This window comes from Chiroxiphia lanceolata, chromosome 5 (assembly GCF_009829145.1).
Source record: "Chiroxiphia lanceolata isolate bChiLan1 chromosome 5, bChiLan1.pri, whole genome shotgun sequence".
In the NCBI taxonomy this organism is placed as follows: domain Eukaryota; kingdom Metazoa; phylum Chordata; class Aves; order Passeriformes; family Pipridae; genus Chiroxiphia; species Chiroxiphia lanceolata.
Window position 1 is genome coordinate 46,566,658 of NC_045641.1, and position 22,455 is coordinate 46,589,112.

At 37.0% G+C, this 22,455-nt stretch overlaps 1 protein-coding gene across 7 annotated transcripts in view; it reads left to right on the forward strand.

Moving 5' to 3' along the window:
• Nucleotides 1-530: 530 nt before the first annotated feature.
• The window catches only part of CFAP54 (cilia and flagella associated protein 54), a 108,715-nt gene continuing 86,790 nt past the window's right edge, over nt 531-22,455 (forward strand). For 5 of the 7 annotated variants that reach the window (XM_032689298.1, XM_032689296.1, XM_032689299.1 and 2 more), the window contains exons 1-13: nt 546-748; nt 5,858-5,963; nt 10,118-10,264; nt 12,298-12,469; nt 14,374-14,432; nt 15,794-15,937; nt 16,246-16,359; nt 16,459-16,557; nt 17,093-17,321; nt 18,374-18,448; nt 19,739-19,851; nt 19,963-20,131; nt 20,748-20,833. In XM_032689298.1, coding sequence (XP_032545189.1) covers nt 546-748; nt 5,858-5,963; nt 10,118-10,264; nt 12,298-12,469; nt 14,374-14,432; nt 15,794-15,937; nt 16,246-16,359; nt 16,459-16,557; nt 17,093-17,321; nt 18,374-18,448; nt 19,739-19,851; nt 19,963-20,131; nt 20,748-20,833 — 1,716 coding nt within the window. Of the gene's footprint in view, nt 749-5,857; nt 5,964-10,117; nt 10,265-12,297; nt 12,470-14,373; nt 14,433-15,793; nt 15,938-16,245; nt 16,360-16,458; nt 16,558-17,092; nt 17,322-18,373; nt 18,449-19,738; nt 19,852-19,962; nt 20,132-20,747; nt 20,834-22,455 lie in introns of all 7 variants that reach the window. The other 2 variants (XM_032689301.1, XM_032689302.1) reach the window with 1 other exon arrangement.

Sequence of the window (22,455 nt, forward strand, 5' to 3'; positions counted from 1 at the left end):
CTACCGGCACTCATTGCTCACTCACATTTCTAAGCAATCACTTTCATGTTTTCAATTAAGCTGTCCCTTATGCTCATCATGATGATGGACATGGCAACGGAGCCGGTTTCCTTCACATCCCTCCCAAACCTCTTTAGCATGTGTCTGTAATGAACTTCAAAACACATAGGTTGCTATGGCCACCTCCTAGATCATAAATACGGCTGTTATTTCCTAGTTCGCCACCTTCTTTTTTTTAATAGACAAATATAACCATTAAGAGGGTAAGTACACTTTCGTCTTTTTTCTATAGCCGTGCAGTAGGCAGGCTCAGTGGCACGATCAGTTCAAAGTGACATCCCTGGTGAAATACGCTGTTGTGACCCTTGAAGATGGTTCTATTCAGGCGTAAGAGCTGGACTCGCTGATCCCTGTGGTTCCCTTCCAGCTCAGCATATTTCGTGATTCTGTCCCTCCCGGCCTGTCCGGCAGTGACCCCTCGGGGCCGCTGCCCGCGGCCGTTGCCCGGTGACGGCTGCGCGTCCCCGCCGTGGCCGGGCCGAGCCATGGCGGACCCCGCCGCGCCGCCGCTCCGCGCCGCCGGCCCGCAGCCCCCGCCCGCCGCTTCCTTCCGGGCCGCGCCGCGGGGCAACCCGGCGGTGGACAGCTTCGAGGCCGAGCTGCGGGGCGCCCTGGGCCTCCTGCGGCGGCTGGGAGGCGCGGGGGCGGGGGAAGCCAAGCCGTCGCAGCACGACCTGCACCGCCGCGGGTAGGGGCTGCGCCGCCGCCCCTTGCTCCTGCGCCCGCTCTGGGAGCCGCTTGCCATTCCCCCTTCCCCTGCCTCAAACCCCCTTCCTCGGCTGCACCCCTCTTCGTTTGCTGCCGTGCTCCAGTCCCCTTGGCCGCCCCACGGGGCTTTCCGCGCCGCCTCCCCGCGGCTCTCGGGCTGCCCTTCCCGGCCCCCCCTCGCTCCTTCCGGGGTTCCCCCTTGCGCTGCATCCCACGGGCTGGGCAGCACCTTTCCTTCATATTCGCCCTGGACTGGGAGCTAGCCAGGAGTTTGTTCACCCGGTCAGCTTTACCAGCACTGAGCCAAAGCACCGGTAATCCTTTTCCTTTTTTTTCTTCTTTTTTTTTTCTTTTCATTTTTTAAAACCCCTTCAAAATCTGAAGACAGCCGTTTTTTTCAGAACTTCCTAGAAGTCAGTGCTTTAGGGAAAAAGCACAAGGTGTTATGGAAGTTGGCAGCCACCACTGTTGGCTCCATCAGAGTTGCCTGAGCTTGCTGGTTGGAAAATCCCTTCGTAGTGCTGGAGCAACTGGCAGAGCACCAGTGTGTGTGGCTGCATGCGAGGGTGGACACTTGTGGGCACGTTCATGCCTTTAAAAGATGTGCTTGCAGTAGAGCTACACGAGGGTAACACCACACAGCTCTTTTTGGGCATATGTCTCTGTCTGCGTTGGTATATTTTTATACACATATGTGCGGGCAGAGCATATGGCGAGTATAATAGTGCATATTTGTTTGCCTGCATACATGCATATCTGTGGGTATGCATAAATCTAGATTTTGTACTGCAGTTGAGATAGAGCAACTGGAATGGGTGTATGATTCATAGTGCTTGCATATGTCTTTTACAGACTGTGCACTTCTCATGTAGCATTTAGGTACATTGTGATATAAGAGCTCAACTGGTTCTTTTAAGATGAATAGTTAATTTTCTGTTGTTATCCAAACAGTGCTCTATTCTAAATTTACAAGTCTTTAACACAAAACCCACAAATTTCCCAGGGTATCAAAAGTTCCTTCAAAAACAGCACAGGAATTAGGTTACAGGGCGGTTACCTTGTCACTTAGGTGCAGCTTCTACCCTTGCATATTTCACTCAGTAGTTTTCCTGGATGTAGTCCACAAATGACCCTTCTCTAAAGGATCTGTTTACATTTGCAGAAGGTATACAGATTCTGCAGCCTGGCATGTGTCTGAACTGGAGATCTTAATTTTCTAAGGTATCTGGATTACTAATTTGTTCATTGTCAGATCTAGGCCTGAGGTGTATCATGCAGGTATCAGTCTCCAGGTGTTTCGAATCTCAGTATCTTTTTATATTGCTTCAGCAGCTGATTTCAGTGTTTTGCAACTTTGAAGGCTTTCTGTAGTTTCAGGCCTTTTTGTTTTTGCTTTAGCTGATCTGTATTATTATTTTAAAAGTTATCCTCTCTAGGCCTCCTTCGCTTCTTCAGACACCACCAAAATTGCCAATAATGAATCTTCTATGCATCCTTTGTATCTTTGGTTGGGAGATGGGCATGCTGAGTCTTCCACTTTGCAATGGATTGCCATATTATCAGTTTTTGTAAACAAGGTCTCCAAGCCTTTCTTTACTTTACCCTCTCAAATATTTTGACCTAAGTAGACTCTGTCTTATTCAAACTGGTATTTTGTGAATGTGACCCATGACCATGTATAACACAGTTGGCATGAGAGCATTTTCACGTTTGAAGAAATCTACAGTGTTCGTCATGGAGAGGAGAACTAATGCTACCAAGGTCTTGATCCCAGAAGACACTAGTGCTGATGATCCCTACCAAAATTCCCGGGCACTGAGAATGTTGTGTGACATGAAGCTCCCAGTAGCTCTGCATCCTCAAGCGTTCTTCATTTGTATAGGGGCAGAGATAGAAGACTGGAATTCTGGTGAATAGCATATGTTCAGGCAGCTAGCAAAGTCATGACTATTTATTTGTTATTGTGAAATTTCAGGATTGTTTCTCCCTAGCCTTTCATTGTTTGATAACTCAAAATTGGAGCATGTGCTGCTTGCAGAACCAGCCTTACTCTTGTTGTTCCTAAAAACTTCTGAAGGTAATGGCTATTACAGATGCTTTCCTAAATGCTCTAAAGACTTCATGCTGTGTCATTTGTCAATCTACTTTTCCTGGTCTGGGTTGAGATCAAAGTGTTCTTGTTATTCAAGGAGCAAGAAAACCAGCTTCCACATGGCAAGTATGTTCAGTTTAGAAAAATAAAATTGTCAACTTCATTCCTCCAATGCTTTTAGCCTTTGGTGTTGATAGGTCAACAGTAAGGCCATAATTTAGGCACTTGCAATGTTCTAACGTAAAACAAAAATTACTGAGGACCTGCCCTGGAATCACAAATCTTTTCAACCGGGAGTAGCAATCAAAGGTAATTTTTCCTCAACTAAACAAGAAGTTGTTTTACCCCATTTCTCATGGCAGCAGGGCCATAAAAACATTACCTTGAACTATGGATTTTATCTCATGTTGTATGACTTAGCCACCCTTATTTATTGATCAGTATCAGTGAATGCTTTACTACTTGTAGTAAAGATTTTAGCCATGAGGGCCTTACCCTGTGCACACTATTATGGGTGAACTGTAGGGACATTTTTTCTGTTATTCATAGAATGGCTGGGAATAAGGAAATTTCACCTCTGAGCTCCAACAGCTCAGTGTTTTTTTAAGAATTCACTTGCTTAACTTGTTACTCTGATGTCCTACAGCCTGTTTAAAGGAAAGGCTGATGAGCTGTTTGGGTCTGTGTCAAAGAAACATTGTGTCACTTGTAGTGAATCAGTTTCCCCTAATCTTCCCATTGAAGTTGAAAAGTCTGGTCAGGTTTGTCACTACTTTGCCAAAGTAGTTTCTTACAGATTTGTTGCTCGTTTATTACATCTAAGAATCTCATATGTTAATATGAGCATTTGAAACAAAAAATGAAGATGATCTTCACTGGGGACTTTCCAACTGATGAGTCTTAAAGAAATGTGTCACCTTTCCAGAGCTTTATCCACAGTCATTCTTACTATCCTTTTTCCCCCTTCTTCCCACCCCCCTCTCCACCCCCATAATATCCATCAAATCTCTCTTTTCCTAAGCTTGTTCCTTTGATAGTTCAAGGGAACTCTGCTCAGATGCCTGACAGATTCCTTTGCTTTGGAGCCTCTTTGCAGATACTAACTAGTGTGGAATACTTCTCTCAGCTTGAGAAGTCAGTAACCATCCAGCCTGTTAATTGTTATGGGTGGACCAGGAGGGACTCAGTCCCATTTGGAAGATGCCCTTCATTAAACTGGGCTATGGTTTCCTTCAAAATAATTCACCTTAAAAATGCCTTAGAACATTTTTTTCAGTTTGTTGCTTTTGGCTTAGTTTGTGCTGTTACTGCATTTTTCCTTTACGATACACCTCTAGAATGTCCTACTTATTTCTCTGCTGCTTACTTTCAAGAACTGAGAATTGTGCTGACATGATACTTTTAGGGAAAAAAAAAAGATTGTGATTGTTGCAATTCTTTGTTGTAAAGATCATTTTGACAAGTTTTTTATAAAGCCATCTGTTTCACCTTGAAATGTGAAGGTGGTTTGCAGCTTTCTGTGTGGAAAAGATGTTACTTATTGTGCTTTTTTTTTTTATTGGGAGTGTTCTTACAAGCTGAAATGAAGAGCTGTATGAGACACTGTGAGAATGGATTCCAAGCTCCTGAGTGTCAGAAAACAGTTTAAGAAAGCATCTTGCATTCCAGTCTACCGTACCTGTTTTAAGAGATTGAAAAGTTCCAGCCACCTCACAGCAATAAGCATAAGCTTTAGACATGACAATTTAGCTAGATGGGTATTTTCAAATGTTAATGTCTTCAAATGTTAATTTCTGTTTCTTCAGGGTTTTTTTCCCTCATAAATTGCTATATACGAATAATTTAGCAGTTGTGGTTTCACTAGGCAGTCTTTGCTGAGTTTTCTGTACAAGAGATTTGTTAAGAGAGTAAATGTAAGAGATGCCTGGCATTGTGAACACTGTCAATACCGTTAACTATTTGGTAATGGTTCTTTTCTGAAAAAGTCCTAGTGCTTATTGTCAGTCTGTCTGACCGGTTATTGTTTTCCTGTTTGACTGTAGCTTTCTTAAAAAAGTGTAGTGTGGGGAAGTTGTACACGAGGGCATTGGGCCATCGAACCACAGTCAGTAGGGACTGTAGTACTGGCATGATGTAGTCAGTGCCTCTGCAGCAGAGGCTAAGTGTTTAGAGTTAGTTACCATTGAGGGGGGGCTTGCTGGTTCAGCAAAATGAGTAATTTGTTACCCAAAGACATCCTTGATGGCAGCTGTGGCTAGAATAAGACAGAGGCAACAGAAGAGCATCACAACTATTGCCACAAAATCCTGTTTATTTTAACAAGTGTGTCATTTGGTTCTCTCTGAATCTTACCCCTTACAGTTTAAAATTCCTGAGCATTTCTTCTTTCATGATTCATGGTGTAGCTCAAAATACCATGAGCTCAAAATACCATAGTTCTATATAATCTGTAGATTGTGTATATATATATATATATACACACACACACTCTATAGCTCAGTTTATTCCATGGCTACTACTTCCCAATGTTGCAGCTATCTGACATACATTGTTATTTTGGGATCTTTTTTCCTGCTCCTAACATCTGTAGTTTTCAGTCCACTAATTGCTGTGAGCTGTAATTCATTGAGTTTAAAATATAAAATTGTTTCTTCAAACAGAACTAGCTGAAAGGTGGGACAGATTTTCCACTTGTGACCATGTTTGAACAATGCAAGGGGATTAATACTAAGACATTTTAATAAGAATTTACATGGGAGAAAATTCAACCTATTTAAAATGTGTGATAGAAACTGGTGACAGAAATGAAACCTAGAAATGTCCTTGTCTGCTTGCTAAATCCAGCTTTAATGATCACTTGTTTTGAAATATGTAGAAGTTCAAACAGATTTGGAAGAAAGGAGTTTTCACCATTTCAAGTTTTCCTGATTTGTTTACTTGTTATGACAGATCTGCTGCCAGTTTAATCTGAAACCTTTTCTCCTGTATCTTTTTTAGAGCAAATGCTTTGTTTAACCTTTGGATCAACTATAAGTCAAAAATACCAGAGTGGTATTACAGTGAAAGACTCGTGCAAGTTGGTGATTCCCTTGCCCAGATCAAAGTAAGTCATATGAAACTGAAAAAGGTTCAGTCACAGTGTTTGTTTCATTATGTTTCTGTGCTACTATAATTTTTAATCGTATTTTACTGGCAGCTATTTAGAAAGTAGCTAAAACTTTTACAAAATAATTCCAGTGAGAGTTGGTGATTTGTGTCTCTTGCTTATTTTTGTAAAATTGCCATGATTTTTTGGTATGTTTTCTATATCTATGTTTTCTATGCAGCCATTGCCTTTTTAAACACCCTAAAATTTTTCTTTAATATTTATTCGATGTTTCAGCACAGTAGAGTATAATATCTGACTGCGCTTTTAGATGTTGTTTAAGTACAAATTGGCAATGATAGAGCAGTTCCACTGACTCAGCTCAGTGCTCAGTTAACCAAATGTGAACAAAAAGACAGGAGAGGAACAGAGAACAAGAACCAGAGTGCAATTACAGCTATATGTACTGGTGATGCTCCTGCATCTTGAATTATGTGTGCACTTCTGATCTCATCAAAACATTTAGATCACAACTGAAACAAGGAGCTAGATTGTTGAAGATTGAGAGTATTTGGCAGATGTTTCACTATGTGATAACTGTATTTTTATGCTCTTACTTAGTCATCTGTTATCAGCTACTGTTGGAGATGTGATACCAGGCTTGTAACTGTTAAACTGACTCAGTAAGGCAAATATATTCTTATAAACTGTTTGTCCTTTGTGTTTTCTGGGAAAAAAATCCATCAAGACCAAGCCACTCACTGCCTCCGTGGTATTTGTGTCAGAAGATCATCTCATAAAATCTGGGGCATTCACGGGTAGTTAGTAAACAACACTCAGAAGCAGCTCGGAGATGTATAGTGGGAAAGCTAGTTGCAAGTAATTTCTTTTAGGTTTGAAGAAGGGTGTGTGGTCATGAGAGATACAGTTATGAAGTGAAAATACTGAAGAATTACAGAATTATAGGTTAATTTATGATAAAGGTTCAGTACTTAAAAAGCTGCTTGAGAGAATACAATTAAAGGTGTAGAGGATTAGTATCATTTAGAGTAAGGACCAGCTCCTAAACAGATGCTGTCTGTTTACTGTGATTTTGTGTTTGTAATAATCCATCAGTGGATTTTTAAACTTTTTTTCCATGAACATATTAGAAGATATTTATTTGGTCAATATACTTTGCTGGCTTAAAGCTCTGGCTTTTTAGTTTGTCTGTATTATGGGACAGTGAAGTATGTATTTTGAGTTTGTTCTTCAGTCTTCCAGACCTATTTCAGACACAGATTTTTGATATTAGTCTTCTAAATAATTGATTTTCCTAGGAAAATTATATTTATAGGATGAAAGTTTGTGGAAGTCTATAATTTATTAGTGGAATTCTTCCATGCTTTTGGAATGGTTTCTGTAACTTCTAATTATTTTTTAACATAATGAGAATAAAAAATTATGTTAAACAAAGTTCGTATTTTTTTCACAACAAGAATATTAAAATTTAATTCTCCCCTCCCCCTCCCCCCCCCGGAAAGAAAAACAGATAGCTGACATTGTGTTTAAATTGAAATAACTTTTAGGAACTTGACTTCTGTGTTCGAAAAGCAGTTAAATGCCAATTGTCACTGGTATTCACTCTTTTTCATTTTCTGCAGCATATGTCACTTTAGATTCCTTTTTTTGCCCTAGAAAAGAAGAGGGAATAATTGGAAATGTATCAAGATAGTTTGAGGGGCCATCTTTTTGAGGAACATATCTAGGGAAGCTGTTCTTTCACGATTGTGTGCTTCGATTATGGAAAACAGCAATGATAAATGCTATCTGTGCTATTTGTGGAAAGTATATACGTGTGGTTACTAGGTGAGCTTTTCCACAGACCACAGGAAAGGTATGCATATCATGGAGATGTTATGAAGTCTTATATATCATTCATTGCATTTGTGGAACCATTCTAATTGAAGGTCATGGTGTAGGTTTAGAAAAATGGAAATACAGAAATATAGAAATGCTTAAGGAAGCTTGGATAACAGTTGTTAATAGTCCCCTTATTGCCTAGACAAGTCCATTCATGTTTTCTTCATATTTTCCTGAAGTTTTCTTAGCTTCTGGGCCCTAGGAATTGCTTGAAACTTTACATGAAGCTTTTAGTACTTGGGAACTGCTGCTCTTCCGATGTGCGCAGTAGGGTTATTTCAAACACATCAAACCCTGCTCTCTATACTTTACATTGGCTTCTCATAGCACCACTCAAATATTTGGTCCTTGATATTCAAGGTGTTTGATGACTGGGCCCTCTATTGCCTAAAAGTAATCTAGAGTTCTCACTAATGATTTCTGCTTGCTGCCTAAAAATAATCTAGAGTTCTGGGTAAAGACTTCTGCATGCAACTTCAATCCTCTAGTGTAATGTGTTTTTCTACAGTAGAAGTAAAGTTATCAATGTTGTTGAAAAAGTTGTTTTGCTGGCCAGCCTAAAACTTTGAGATGAGCTTTTTTTTGGAACTCCCATTTTTAGGTGCATTTCTTTGACTTAACTTCAGAATTAAAACCTAGTTTTCATTCTATGTGTATTTTTCCTGGGGGGCAAAAATGACAGAAACAACATGAGATGGACATTGCAAATTTTAAATTGTATTACGGGAAAGATGAATGTGATGTAACACCAAGTTCTGTGATAGGTAGGGTAAAGCCCATTTCATAAGTACTTCTCTTGACTCCTAGTTGAAAACTACTGTTGATTATTTTTTAATCTGCTTTTACATTATATAATAATTAATGATGTGTAGTCTTTAAATAATAATTATTGCATATGAGCAGTCAGTGGATAATCACCAACTTAGCTGTCTGTTCTGCTGCTATTTTTTTAATGCCTTCTCACTTTAGATTACTTCCTATTATACATCTGCTATGTATTTTTTAGGACACACCTACATTCATGAAGTCATGTATCTGGAAATTACTTAGTCCATTAGTCATCATGCTGATCAGTACTGACTCGTTTTTTTCCCTGCCTCCCTCTCTGCCTGTATCTGCCTGTTATCTCTGGTCATACACCCATATTTTAAACTGTTTAAGAGAGAAATTACCTTTTTGTTATGTATGAGTAACTACCTTAATGGTACTCTGATCCACGGCTTTGGATTCTAAGTGTTACCACAGCCTGAATCTATGTGTTAAGTCACACAAGTGACCACTGCCTGTAAATGTCCATGGAAAGTCAAAGTCTCTGTATATGGCTGCTGCTGTCACACAGCAAAGAGGATAATAGGGCCATGTGAGTTAGACTCCTCAGATGATTAAAAATTCAAGGTGTTACTATGGTGGTAGGAATTTATATTGGAAAAAAAAGTGAGTACAAGGAAATACATAAGAACTTTTTGTGATTAAACATGAAAGGATCATCTTTACAAATAGGAATTAGTTACGTTTTACTTTGAGCATTTATTCAGTGTGTGTGCTAGAATTAGTGAAATTGGTAGAGAAACCTCTTAATAATCTTCGCTGCGGAAGAGGTGGTGGTGACTCGGTAAATGGCACTTCCACATCTGAGTCAGATCTGAACCATAGTCTCAGCATGATGTTAGTGGTTCAACATGTTGCTGGGGAGCTCTATTTTGAATGAGATATAGAGCTCAATATCTGTTTGTTAACAGTTCTTAAAGTCCCAGTGGCTGATTTCTTGGCTGTGTGTAAGTTCCAGTTGTCACTTGTTTCATTCTTTTTAGTGCATCTTAATCTTCCTCTCTGCTTTTATAGAAAAAAAAAATGGCTTTGACAACAGAGAAACAAGGAGAGAAGTGAAGATGTCTGTATGGTTTATAAAGTTCTACATTATTGAATACTTTTCTCAGAATTGTAGTGTCATTGTCATTATTGTTGCAAAGCTGCAGAACATTCCAGGAACCCTTTGAGTTTATTACATTATCCCGGGATCCTACTTTACAGTTGTTCTGTGATAGCTCATATTTATGAATAAAATAAACAGAAACTCACAAAAACTTGCAAGCCTTTCATATGCTGTGTTCACACTACATTGTTGGATGTTTATGTAAAACTGTAGTGTTTTACTCTCAGTTGCTCTTTCACATTGATACTTTTTTACATAGGGATAATAAAAAATAATATGTTTTATGGAAATAGAAACATAATATACAAACAATAAAAAGAACATATTCATTTTTCAGGAATATAAGTTGGCACTTCTCCACTGCTATGAAAGATACCTTCAGCAATTTGTTTCTGTAAACCTTGATGATATCATGGATGATGTGCATCAATTTAAATCCACCTTTTTTCCATATGGTTTCAGAGACAAAAACGCTGCACTTACGGTAGGTTGTGGGTTTTTTTCATTTTTTTGGTCAAAGACATTAACATATTCAAAGTAAGTAGCTTTTTTTATCCTCCCCTAGTGTGTTTCATATTAATTATATATTAACATTAACTAATCTTTATTAATTTGTTGCTATAAATTGTATTGCGATTTAATGATCATGTGCATGATATGAACGTCTGGAGTTGAGGTATATTTTTAAGAGGCTATAAGTGCTTAATGCTTTTGTGGCATAAGCCAACCACTATCAACTTAATGTTAAAAAAGGCAGTTTTCTCTGAACTGGTTATTCTGTAACTCTTTACAGCAGTTTTTGCTCTGAAATAGTTGCTATTATCCCCTGTCAGAATTAGGATATGGGCAAAGTCTGATAAATGTACTGCAACTGTAGACATTTCTGTACTGTATGATCTAAGAACTAGGCAGAGTGCAAGACAATTGAAACACTGTCCTGTAATTTGTACCATTAACGCACAAAAATGCTACAGGTAAAAAAGCTCATGATAGTAAGCAAAGCAGCATTGCATTACTCCATGTAGCTTATTTGCTTGCTATGAACAAAAAATACAGAATGCTGGATAGTTCTGTAACTGCTTTAAGCTCTGGGAAGCTGAGTGACCTCAAGAGTGTGTTGGAACCCCTTTTTGTTAATTGCTTGTTGAGGTAGGGACTTGCAGTATATCTTCTGTTATCCGTGGAGGAAAGTGTTTCAGTAGATATAGGGGGAATGCTAAAAACGTGTTAGATTTTACCATAAGCAGTTTTTTGCTGAGAAGGTCTATCTTCATACATAGTGGATATTTCGAATTAGCTAATGCAAGTTACTCTGTGATCAAGAGCAATGAACAGAAAGAGTAAGCATCTCCTGTGTATTGAGGTAATCAAATTCATATTCCTCTAGTCAGAATGCAAATAGGTGTTTAGAGAAGAGAAAAAAGCAGACAGTTTGCTTAAAAGCTAGGAGCAGATGTCATGGTAGAAGAGATATTCTGTTTGTGTAATTTTTTTGTTTTTCGGTTCAGCTTCCTAGAAAGAATATGATGAAAGACTATGTTAATCCATTTTTAAAAAAATGTTTTGTAAACACATTTGAAGTTCCAGAGATGCTTTCTTCTGTTTCCTGTATGTCTGCCTAGACCTTGAACCAACACTAGTGCCAAATGTTATCATGAGTCTATACTAAATGCCTGTTCTATAAGTTTAGAGACTGAGATATCCATAAATTTTCAGATATGGAATCTAATTTGACAATGATCCCTAAAATTGGAAATGGAAAATGATAATGTGTCAAATGATTACATCTAAAGGCTTTAGGTGTAATTTTTTTTTGGCCAGGTTTCTGCAGCTAGCTTTTGGTTTTTAGTATAACACTAAGAAAATCATTGAAATGGAGTTTCAGGGCTCGAAACTTTCAGCTTCAGTTAATTAACCGCAAAAAAAAAAGATTATTAGGTTAGTAATCTTCTGAGAGGTTGATGGGTACTGACTGGCCGTGTCTCACTTAGCTCATTTTCTCACATGTTGGTTTGTTCAGATGACGCTGTACTCCAGACAATACTGTGATCATGTTAGGTTAGGTATTACAAGGAAGAGAAGGACCAATCCATTTGTAGAAGAGAAAAATAACAGATGAGAGTGAGAAATAAGATATTGGTGATAGAGACGGAGAAGTCCAGAAAAGTTAAGACTTGCCTTAGTTTATGGATACATCTACGGAGAAGCCAAGAGTTAAAGCCAGATTGTTTGAATAGCAGTTTAATGCCTCATTCTACCTACACTGCTTTCAGCAGCCCTAGTGCACTATGTGCATTTTCATCCTGTGACACAGTGGAAACTGATTCAGGCTAATGGTACAGCAACCCTAAAGCTTTAGCACTTTCTGTATATTCTAATGCTCATTTCAATGTCATGCTGATTTTTTTTCTGATATGCTTGATCTTTTCCAACTCACCATTTCATTGTACTTTGATGATGTGAACTGACATATGCTTGTATTTTAATTAATTTTATATATGTTTCTGTTTCTTTTAGTTCCATGCTTTGCAAGCAAGAAATGTTTGCATTTATCAGATGGTTTGCAGCAGAGACAGAAATCTCCAGAATCAAGAGTCCCTGCAGACTTGTTTAGATGTCTTGACCTCATTACGGCTCACTATGCAAGTGGCTCTACCTTGGGAGAATTTGTGTTGGCTTATCTACAATGGTACATTCTTTTGCTAAGCAAAGCTGTGGAGGGAAACTTTTGTACATGTTCTTTAAGGTCAACCTAATGGTCATGAATAAATCTCTAGTTAGCCTTCTAGTTAGTCTTCACTCACATTAGGGTTTGGTTTTTTTTGGTGTTGTTGTGGGAGTTATTTTTGTGTTTTGTTTGTTTGTTTGTTTTTCTAAAAGAAGGGATTTTAAGATTGAAGTTTCTACATAGTGTGCCTTTTCAGGTGAACTGTTGTAAAAGCAACAGCTTTTTTATCATAACTGTTTACAGTGTACTAATAAAAAGAAATCTAACAGCACAGTAAGGGCATTTTTTGAGTGAATCCTGATTAACAAAAACACCCTCAAGATTTTTTTATCAATAAATGTTTGTGTTTATGAGTTTGTTTTGGTTTTGGGTTTGTTTTGTTTTTTTTAAAGTGGATTACAGGTCTAAGAGTAGAAAGTGGTTGCCTGCCGTTACATATTTGTATTTTCTAAAGTACTTTGAAGGCTACAGTTAGTAATAAAACCATTTTAAAAATACCATATGAAATTTAAGAATTTTAATCTCTATATAAGCCTTTAATGTGCTACTTGTAAATGCTTGAATTAGGAAAAAGTTGAAGAAGGAATGGAACTTCTGCAGACTAGATAGAAAGAGAATGATGTATCAAGATTTTCATTTCAGGAATAACAACAGTATATTTTTGCTTTGAAGTGCAGTGTTATTTAGACCCAAGTCAAAATGCTGTTATGAATGTGTTATGAATTGCTATGGTCAATTGTTACAATATAAATTGAGGAGATAATATGATTTAATTTCATTTTAAAAAATTTACTTTCTCTGAGCTATAATTTGTCAAAATTCTTATCCTTCTGTTTTGCTGGGACTGCCTTTACCATCCCTACTTTTGAGGTGTGTGTTTTATTGTCTGTTTCTATGGGAGAAGAATTAAAGTACATTCACTTGCCATTTTTACATCCTACTACCTGTGTGCAAGACAGGCCTATGTACCTATCCTAGCCAAAAATCTACTCTAATTAGAATTAGGCAGGAACTCAGATTTTCCCGAGTTCCTGAGCATTTTTCTGCAATTTCAAACAATAGATTTTGTGCCTCATTACACATTTGACTGACAAAAAGAAATCTTCATAGTGCTTGCTCCGTTTGAGCTTATTGGCATAATAACACCCTTCTAGCTATGACAGTTGACACTGTGATGCCTCCTGCTGCCACAGGTGTCCCTTTCTGAACATTCATACAGACAGAAGAATAGGCTTTTCCCCCCCCCAGAACTGCAGTGTTTTTTATACTTCTTGGACTGATTTTTGAAAAGCAATTTTATGGCATAGCTTAAGTAAATTTTTGACAGGTTTTTTATTTGTAAGTCACTTTGATGCTCTTGAAAACTCAACTTGCTATCAATTTTCTTCATGTCACTTATCATACTTAATATCATGTAATAGTGGCGTTGTCTGCCAGGCCACTGCCATGACAGACTAAAAGAATCATGTAAGGTGAGTTCTGTGAGGAGAGGTAGTATTTTGTTTTAAAGACTCTGGCATTTGGGGATGAAAACATTTTTCTCTCTGTCAGTTACTTAATAAAAATTTGATACAATACATTTTTAACATTTCATTCTTTTCTTGTACTACTTCATTATGTAGGTATTTTTGATGCTAATATCATCAGAGAATTTAATGGCTTCATCTTCTCTAATTGAAAAGTTTTAATAGAAAAATCATTAGTTTATTTTTTGGTTTTTTAATGAAAAATCAATAGTTTCTTTTTCTCTGGAAATAACAACCTGAACAATAAGAAAAGGTTTCAGTTGGTTAACATAACAAAATTTCATGTAGGATGATAGAATTTATCAGGTTTTTTTAATTTATTTTAATTTTTTTTTGCAGGTACTGTTTATATTTACACCATATGCAGACATTTGATGACGATAGGTCAGTCTGCTAAGGTATGGCAAAATAAATTAAAAGCCTTGAAAAATTTACAGGAGTTTGGAAAATGCACCTGTATTTTGCATAACACTGTGCCCTGATGTCTCTATTTCATCATCATTGCCAAGAGTACTGCTTGGTCACAAGGAAATAAAATGTCTATATTGCAAAGTGGCCGATTTCTAAGCCCTCATGCCTTCAGGAGTCTGCTCCTTCCTCAGCTGTCGAATGGAGCCCGGAGTAATGTCTTGCTGGACACTTAGGTGGCATGTGTTAAGCCGTTTGAGAGGATTCTAGGTGCTTTGTTTTGGATTACTGTGCCATGCCCCAAGAACTGGTCTTTTGTTTCCTAAAATGCGGAAATGTACTGACACCTGGTGGCTGGGTTTTTTAGTTGAAAATAGTTGATTAAAAACTACCTGGGCTTTCCCTCCTGCCTTTTTCTTTTTGACTGAATGTAATTTTTGTTTGTCTTAGCTTTACTCTTTTCACCTAAATCTTGAACAGAATATGATTCAGCCTTAACACAGTATATTTCCTTATATGTTGGTTATATTAATCTCTCATTGAGCAGGAAAGATTTTTTCTCTTTGGACATCTTTTATTGAAATGAGAAGTGATTAAGCACCTCCTTTAACATATTCAGGTTCCTACTATACAGGAAACAAATGAGTTGATCGCAGATATTTCAGATTCTTTAAATTTAGACTAAAAGAAAATCTGTATATTGACTTAATTTAGGACTATGGTTGTGCACATTTTATATACCTCAGGGAACAGCTGATCCAAAGAAAATAATAAAGAGAAGATATTGTTCAATCAATTTAGTAGGACTAATTCTTAAAATAAGACTGTTGATCTTAAAATGAGACTGAGACTATGTTGCTCTACCAGTTAAGAGCCGAAAGTCTAGTTCCATGGTTATAAATTAATCTAAGCCCAGGCTGTCACCAAAGAAGACAGACTCCATTGCAGCCCAAATAAGCTTGCTGATCTTGTTGAAAAGTGATCACTAGAGCTGCCAGAAGGGAGAGGGATAACTGTCAAGGGAAGAGCAGAGGAGAGAAAAGTGTAAGACCTTTGTCTGGTAGCAAGGCTATTGTGAACTGGAGTGGTTAAGGTGGTTTGGAGGCTAAAATATAATGCTTGACCACAGTTTCAGATGGAAAAAAGCAACACTATGCAGGAGGTATGCTTTAAGTCAATGAAAATGTTAAAAATTAATACAATTTCTGTGATTCCCCTCTGCCCCCCCTCCCCCCCCCTTAATTTGTCCTACCAGGTGAGGATAAGTCCTTGTATCTGTCCTTTAGTAGTAGGAAGTATATTTATGTAGGTTAAAATGCATTCATTTTGAAACTGAATTTCTTCAACACAGGTTCTGGAGTACTTACTGTGGGCCAGTATATGTATGGAATCATCCATTCCACTCTTATCTGTACATTATTTGACATGGAGAGCCACCTTATATACTGCAGTTTCTCAGTGTTATTTTGATTGTCAAGCCAGCATTCATGGAGAGGTATCCTGATTTACCTTATGTAGCATTTCAGATGCAATCGAATGAGAAATATTTATTTCAATATTCCTGCTTATTATCAGATTGTATGCATTTAGAGTTCTGCCAATATTCCAAATTTTAACTGCAAAGTGGAGATGTGTTTCCACATGTAAATGAGTATATCAACTCAAAGTTAAATGCAATAGTTCTTTGTAATATACTCACAGTCACAGACTTCTAGCATTAAGCAGTGGCCAGCTCTAAAATTAAATACCAACATTCAGAATATGAACAGAGTATCAATTTTTGTTTTCTAATTCTTTGGACAGGTATTTGCTCGCCGTGGTCTGGTTAAAATTGATGAACTGAAGCAATTAGAAAATATCAGCTCTTCCCCAGAAAAGTCAGAGAGGAGAAAGATTTTTAAAGAGGCGACTCTAAAGGTATCATCCTACAATTTATTATAAACAGGTAGAGTAGTTACGGTCTCTATGAACAGAACACATAACATAGTTATTTACTTACTTTTTTCTTTGTGTCAGATGTCAGTAATGATTTTCAAAAGAGCAGTATATGAATCCAGAAGAAAGTCAAAAAGCTCTCAACGTGACTCAAGAGTTAGCCCAAAAGAAGCACTGCATGTAAGTCTAACATTTTATATAATCCTTCTCTTTATTTACGGTTTGCATGTGATGAATATGTGATATAATTCTTCTAAATACACATGGTGCTATACACAAGCAGAAAGTTTTACTTTTTCAGTTTCATAGTTAGCAGAATTTATTAATAAAACTCAGAGCAAACTCAAAAGAGGGGAAGATGTAGTAATTACTACTTTAGAAAATTACGAGGAGAGATCTACTTAGCTTTAAACTACATGGCCTTAATATTCTCACTCATAATTTCTATTGTATTATTTTTGAAGTAAAATGCCATGCAGTGGGGCATCTCGTTGCTATGAAATTATTACCCTTCTTAAGTAGTGTATCCTCTTAGCATAAGGCTTTGCTGTGCCTTTGAAGCATGAAATTAATGACAACAATATATTTTACAGTATGTTATTTTCTGTTTTAAACGTGTACTTACTTTCTGATGGAGAACTGTTTTGAAAGAAATTTTGCTCTATTGTAAGTCAGTTTAGATGTCACAAGGCTTAAATTATCTTTTCTTACTTAGTTGCCATGGCCTCGCACTACTACTGAACGGCTGCTGGTGGAAATGTTTGATGGTGCCGCAGCTCAGTTCCTTGCCATCCTGGAAGCACTCTCTGATAGTAGCAGGAATGTCTTGCACCCTCATCCACCTGTTCCCGATGAAATTGAAATTCGTGATGTCATTTCAGAGCTGTTTTTTGCAGGCCTAGAAATCCTCTCAGGTAACAGCTTAAAGAAGCAAAAAGGAGGAGGTGAGGAGCCTGGACCTCTGTTTTATTTTATTTCTTTTCTATTAAAAAAAATAACTTGCCTGAAGGCATATATTTCATTTATAACAATAGCACCTGTAAACACAGGTAATCTTTCTTATCTTCATGATATGTGAGATAAAAATCGGGGTTGGTTCTGTGGTCTGTTATATCAGTAAAAATCTGCAGTAGTTTATGCATATATTTTCTAAGTAAACTGGGGTTCGCTTTCTTTGTAGCAGCCTTTACAGTGCTTCACCTTGCATTTATGGCTAAAGCAGTGTTCTTAATACACCAGTGTTTTTACTGTTGCTGAGCAGTGGTTGCACAGCATCAAGGCTGTCTATCCAACCCTCCTGTGCCCTAAGGCCAGCAGGTTGGGCGTAGGCAGGAGGCTGGCAGAGGACACAGGTGGCACAGCTGACCTGTACTCACCAAGTGTCCATAAAACATCGTGTTCAGCAGTAACACCTGTGGCTAAGGGAGAGGATGGGGGCACTTCCCAAGCAACTGCTACACATCCTGACACCCTGCTTTACAGAAGGTGACTGAATATCTGCCCATCTATGGGAAATAGTGAATAAATCCCCTTTTTCACTTCACTTGCAGTCATACATACCTTTGTTTTCTCATTAAACTGTATTTTATCTCAACCCATGAGCTTTCCATCTTATTTTTTCCCCCGTCCTGTTGTGGAGTGGGAGTGAGAGAGCAGCTGGGTGGGGGTCTAGGTGCCAGGCAAGGTCAAATACCATGGTGTTTGATGTTTTTGGTTTTGTTTGGTGTTGTTATTGTTTGGTTTTTTTTCCAAAAAATAACTCAAAGATTTAAAAACTTGAGAAAAACACTGGACTAGATGGTTCCTACTACACCTTTCTTTCTGGGCTCTGGGCTGCATATAGCCATAGGTATAGAAAATTTTTGTCATTTTGTCAAGAATTTATAGAGACTAAATACCCTTCAGAATGATATTTTCTTTATATGACTACTGGCTAATTAGAATGTAACAAATCAAAGACATTATAAATTGATTTAATGAGTTGTCTGTATTGAAGGTGGAGCAAGGAGTGGCACCAATCATTTTGGTAACATTAATCCATCATCAACCCTTCTGCAGTTGATAGTAACAGGTAAGCTAGCTTTGAATTTCAAAATATTCTGTACCCAGTGATGCAAATGTTCAGTAAGTAGAATTAATTTTCATGTTAGAAGTAGTTGTATGCATAAAGGGACTGCAAAATGGTGTCCACCATTGGAGTGGTTCTGTGCAGGGCCAGGAGCTGGACTTTTACGATCCCTGTGGTTCCCTTCCCTTCCAACTCAGGATATTCTGTGATTCTATGAGATATGTTTGTTTACACATGTAATATTAAGATATTCAGAAGGGATTATGTACATATATCATTACAGTTTTCTTAACACAAGAATTATTTAAATTACATACTGTAATATATGGACATCGTAATCACATACTGTTCAGCATATAAGTTCCTCTAGGTAGGTTAATGCCCCTCAGCAATAGTTGAAAGGCCAAATTCTGCAATGATTTCCTGGTACCTTCTTACTGAAGAGAAGTGGGATGCAGTAACACAAAGATTGTTGAGATCCTTGGAGCAATCATTGTGCTGCTTTGGAAATCACAGCTAAGTTCCATTACTAAGTTAATACTGCTGACATCTTTAGCTGAGTGACCATGTGCCCAGGGGATATGATAGTGACTGTGGCATATTGCTAGGACTGCAGAACACTGCTGAATAAATATATTAGCTGAGATATTTACTTGAAGTTCCAAGGACCATGAAGTCCCTTTTCTGCCTTGCTGGGGTTTGGATAAACTTGAAGAGTGAGAAAATAGGCTCCCTATGTATACATGAACACTTTCTGACGCATAATGAGAAATGTTTAACTATCTTGAAAGAAATTTTATGTGTTTCTGTGTAAATTTTAATCTAAATTTCTGGCAATAAGGGTCATTATGGGGTGATCCCAGATTTAAACTCTTCCTGTAACAGAAAGGACTAGATCCTTGGTATTCTGTACAGAGTTATGTTAATACCAATAATAGTACAGCCTCTTTGGAATGTAGCAGGACATTGTGATATGGTTAAGTGGGCATGGTGGTATTTGGTTAAAAGTTGGACTTGATGGTCTTGGAGGTCTCTTCAAACCTTTATGATTCTGATTGCAGATACATCATTAAAGTCGCATGTAAGCATAGACATTATCATGAAATAATAAAGCTGTCATTTCTTGTAGAGCTATGAAAGCATCCTTCAAGAATATGCTGATTGTTCAAAACGTGGAATTTTATCTTTGTATTTATCAATACTCAAATTATTAAATTAAATTAGATTAATTTAATAAACTTCTGAATATATATATATAAAACAGAAAATATTTTTGTCATCACATTTTTGCAGGAGAAAAGGGGGTGTCTGGAGATGCTGCTGTGAAATTCATAAAATTAGCTTTCAGCTATGAAGAATGGGAAGTGTTTGATTCTGCTGTTCAACTTGTTGTTAATTTTCTTCAGGTAATCTGGATGCTTTTTAGACATTCTTTATTTAGTCTTTTTTTATGAGGGTAAGTATTCAAAGGACATATTTTAAAGACCAATTTCTGTGGGTTTTTTCCTCTCAATTAGGCTCAAGATGACCCAACATGGAAGAAAGCTGAAATGGAGCTCAAGCTTCTTACATTGATGCAACCTTTACTATTTCCAAGAAAATTTGAATGTGTTTCTTCTGTTAGTGAAGATAATAGCAAAGAAGCTAGCACACCCCAGGGTTCTGAAAAGACACAAACGTTTAGAGGTGAGTGTTACTCAGTTATAGTTGTGTTTGAATTTAAAATATTTTTGCAGCAAGAGGTTTTGTTAATTATTTAAAAACTATGTAATATGGTGCATGCAGTATTCTATGACGAAAACTAGCAATTGAGAAACTACCACCTATCGAATTTTGTCCAGTTTTCACTTGTCAAAATATGACTATACAAGTCCCCTCCAGTGTGAAATGCATGATGGATGTTAAACATGCATCAAGTTATAAGCAAAGATATAAAACAAATGGATGTTTTCAGGAAAAAAAGGGGTTTTTCCTGCTCTTATACTTGATTTATGCAAAATTTCTTTCCATAGAAGCAAGAAAAACTTGTTAGAGTAACTGCAGTTTAATTCTATGACAATCAAAAAACCCTGCAAATTTCTTGAAAACTTTCTGTTACCTAAAAATAGAAATGCTCACTTTTCACAGAAGTGAGTAAACTTGGGAATATCTGTCCCTGCTGTACTTACTGTTTCTTAGACCACATTATCTGCTGGCATATTTTAGTAAGTCAGTTCACTCAGATGTTTTCAAACATAGGTTTGTAATTAGATATAATGTCTTGCCTGTCCTTTTCTTTCTTTTTTATAAACATTGAATGTAGAGGGTTCCTTAAAGCATGGAGAGCCTTATAACGATCTTACCATTTTGGCAACAACAGTGTTTTCCTGTGTTTCCACATCTCAGCAGGTAATAACAGAATTAGAGACGTTTCTTTTAAGTGTATAACTTAATTTGTGATTAGTGCATATAATTGAAGACCAAAGGAATCAGTTGCATGATTAACAACCTGTAAGAATATAAAAAAATGAAAAAATGTACTTACAAAATTTAATCAATTTGTGATTAAAAAATGGTTTAATTTTCTAAAATTGGTGCTAGGTAATCAGGCTACTTAAAAATGTTTAATATATATTAAATCTATTTGGAAGACTGTAGAGCTGATTGCATGTTTCCACTTATCAAGCAGAGATCAAATTTCTTGACGTATGTTAGATTTAGGTAGGCAAATACGCTCAGCTGTAGAAAACATTTCTGCAATATTTGTAGAAATGGGGGCAGTTACCCTAAGGAATTATGTCTTTATAGCAGCAGTATGTCTGCAATTTAAGGTTAATTCTCACTGCAAAAAATGCAAAAGAAGCAGCAACAACAACAAAACCAGTGAGAGTGGGACTCTCTGTGCTGAAGAATTAATCCCATTATACATCTGATTGTTTATTCCCACTTATATATTACATCCTGAAACTGAGATTTCCCCTTAATGTGCTACTGGGAGGGAAAAACCTAGTGTTGTATATATACATGTATATATAATGTCTCCATTAATAGCATTTACATTGAAATAGTTTGTGATCCAAAAGACTAATGAAAAATTTTCCTTAGAAAAAACCTGTTCTGCTAACATGGCATATGTCTTTACTGCAAAATTTATTTTAGATAGAATTTGAATATTGACACAATGTGAATACAATTAGGGCACACACATTTTTAGCATTAGGGTACTATAGTCAGACAAAATACGTTGCCTGTGAGGTAGCTGTACCTTTAGATAGCATGATTTGTCAGTTTTATAACATGACTTCTGTATCATGGAGGAAGTTACCTAGATTTAAACTCTTCTGGTTCTTCTACATTTTCCCACAAATCTCTTTGATACCTAATCTGTCCTTACTCTCTGATCAGAATGTGTTTTACATGGTGTAGATGGCCTCTATTGCCTTTTAAAATGTGTTAATTAGGAGGGTAACTGAATAGAGATTTGAATTTCTTAATTATTCTCTTCACAGGATGCAGATATCGCTTAACATTTCTTTCAGCTGTTAGATATTTCACTCCAAGCTTTTTTTTCTAGTTCTTTAAGTTGTTCTTCACTGCTCCATCATCTGAGATGCACCAACAACCCATGGAAGTACTCTCTCAATGCAAAATAAAACTATTAATTTATTAATTTAGATTTTCTTCTGCAAATATTTAAATACTGTAATTAAAAAAAAGTAAAGTTTCTCCAGAATGTGTCGATTATTGTAACATTTCACAGATAATTTGCTTTCTTGTGTAATTTTCATTTCACTTCTTTCCTTGTCTGCGTTACTTTTAAGTGCTTGTCATAAAAAAGAGAAATAAAGCCCCCAAACCTCTAAATCCACTTGTATTGTTGGGAGAAGAAAAGCTTGTGTGGTCTACCAGAATTACTTTTTAAAAATATTTCTTAAGCTTTCAAGATGTTGTCAAAATGTTGTCATTCCTTGGAAGAAAATGACATATGATTATAGTTTATTTACTTATGTTGAAAAATGTTGAGACTCTTG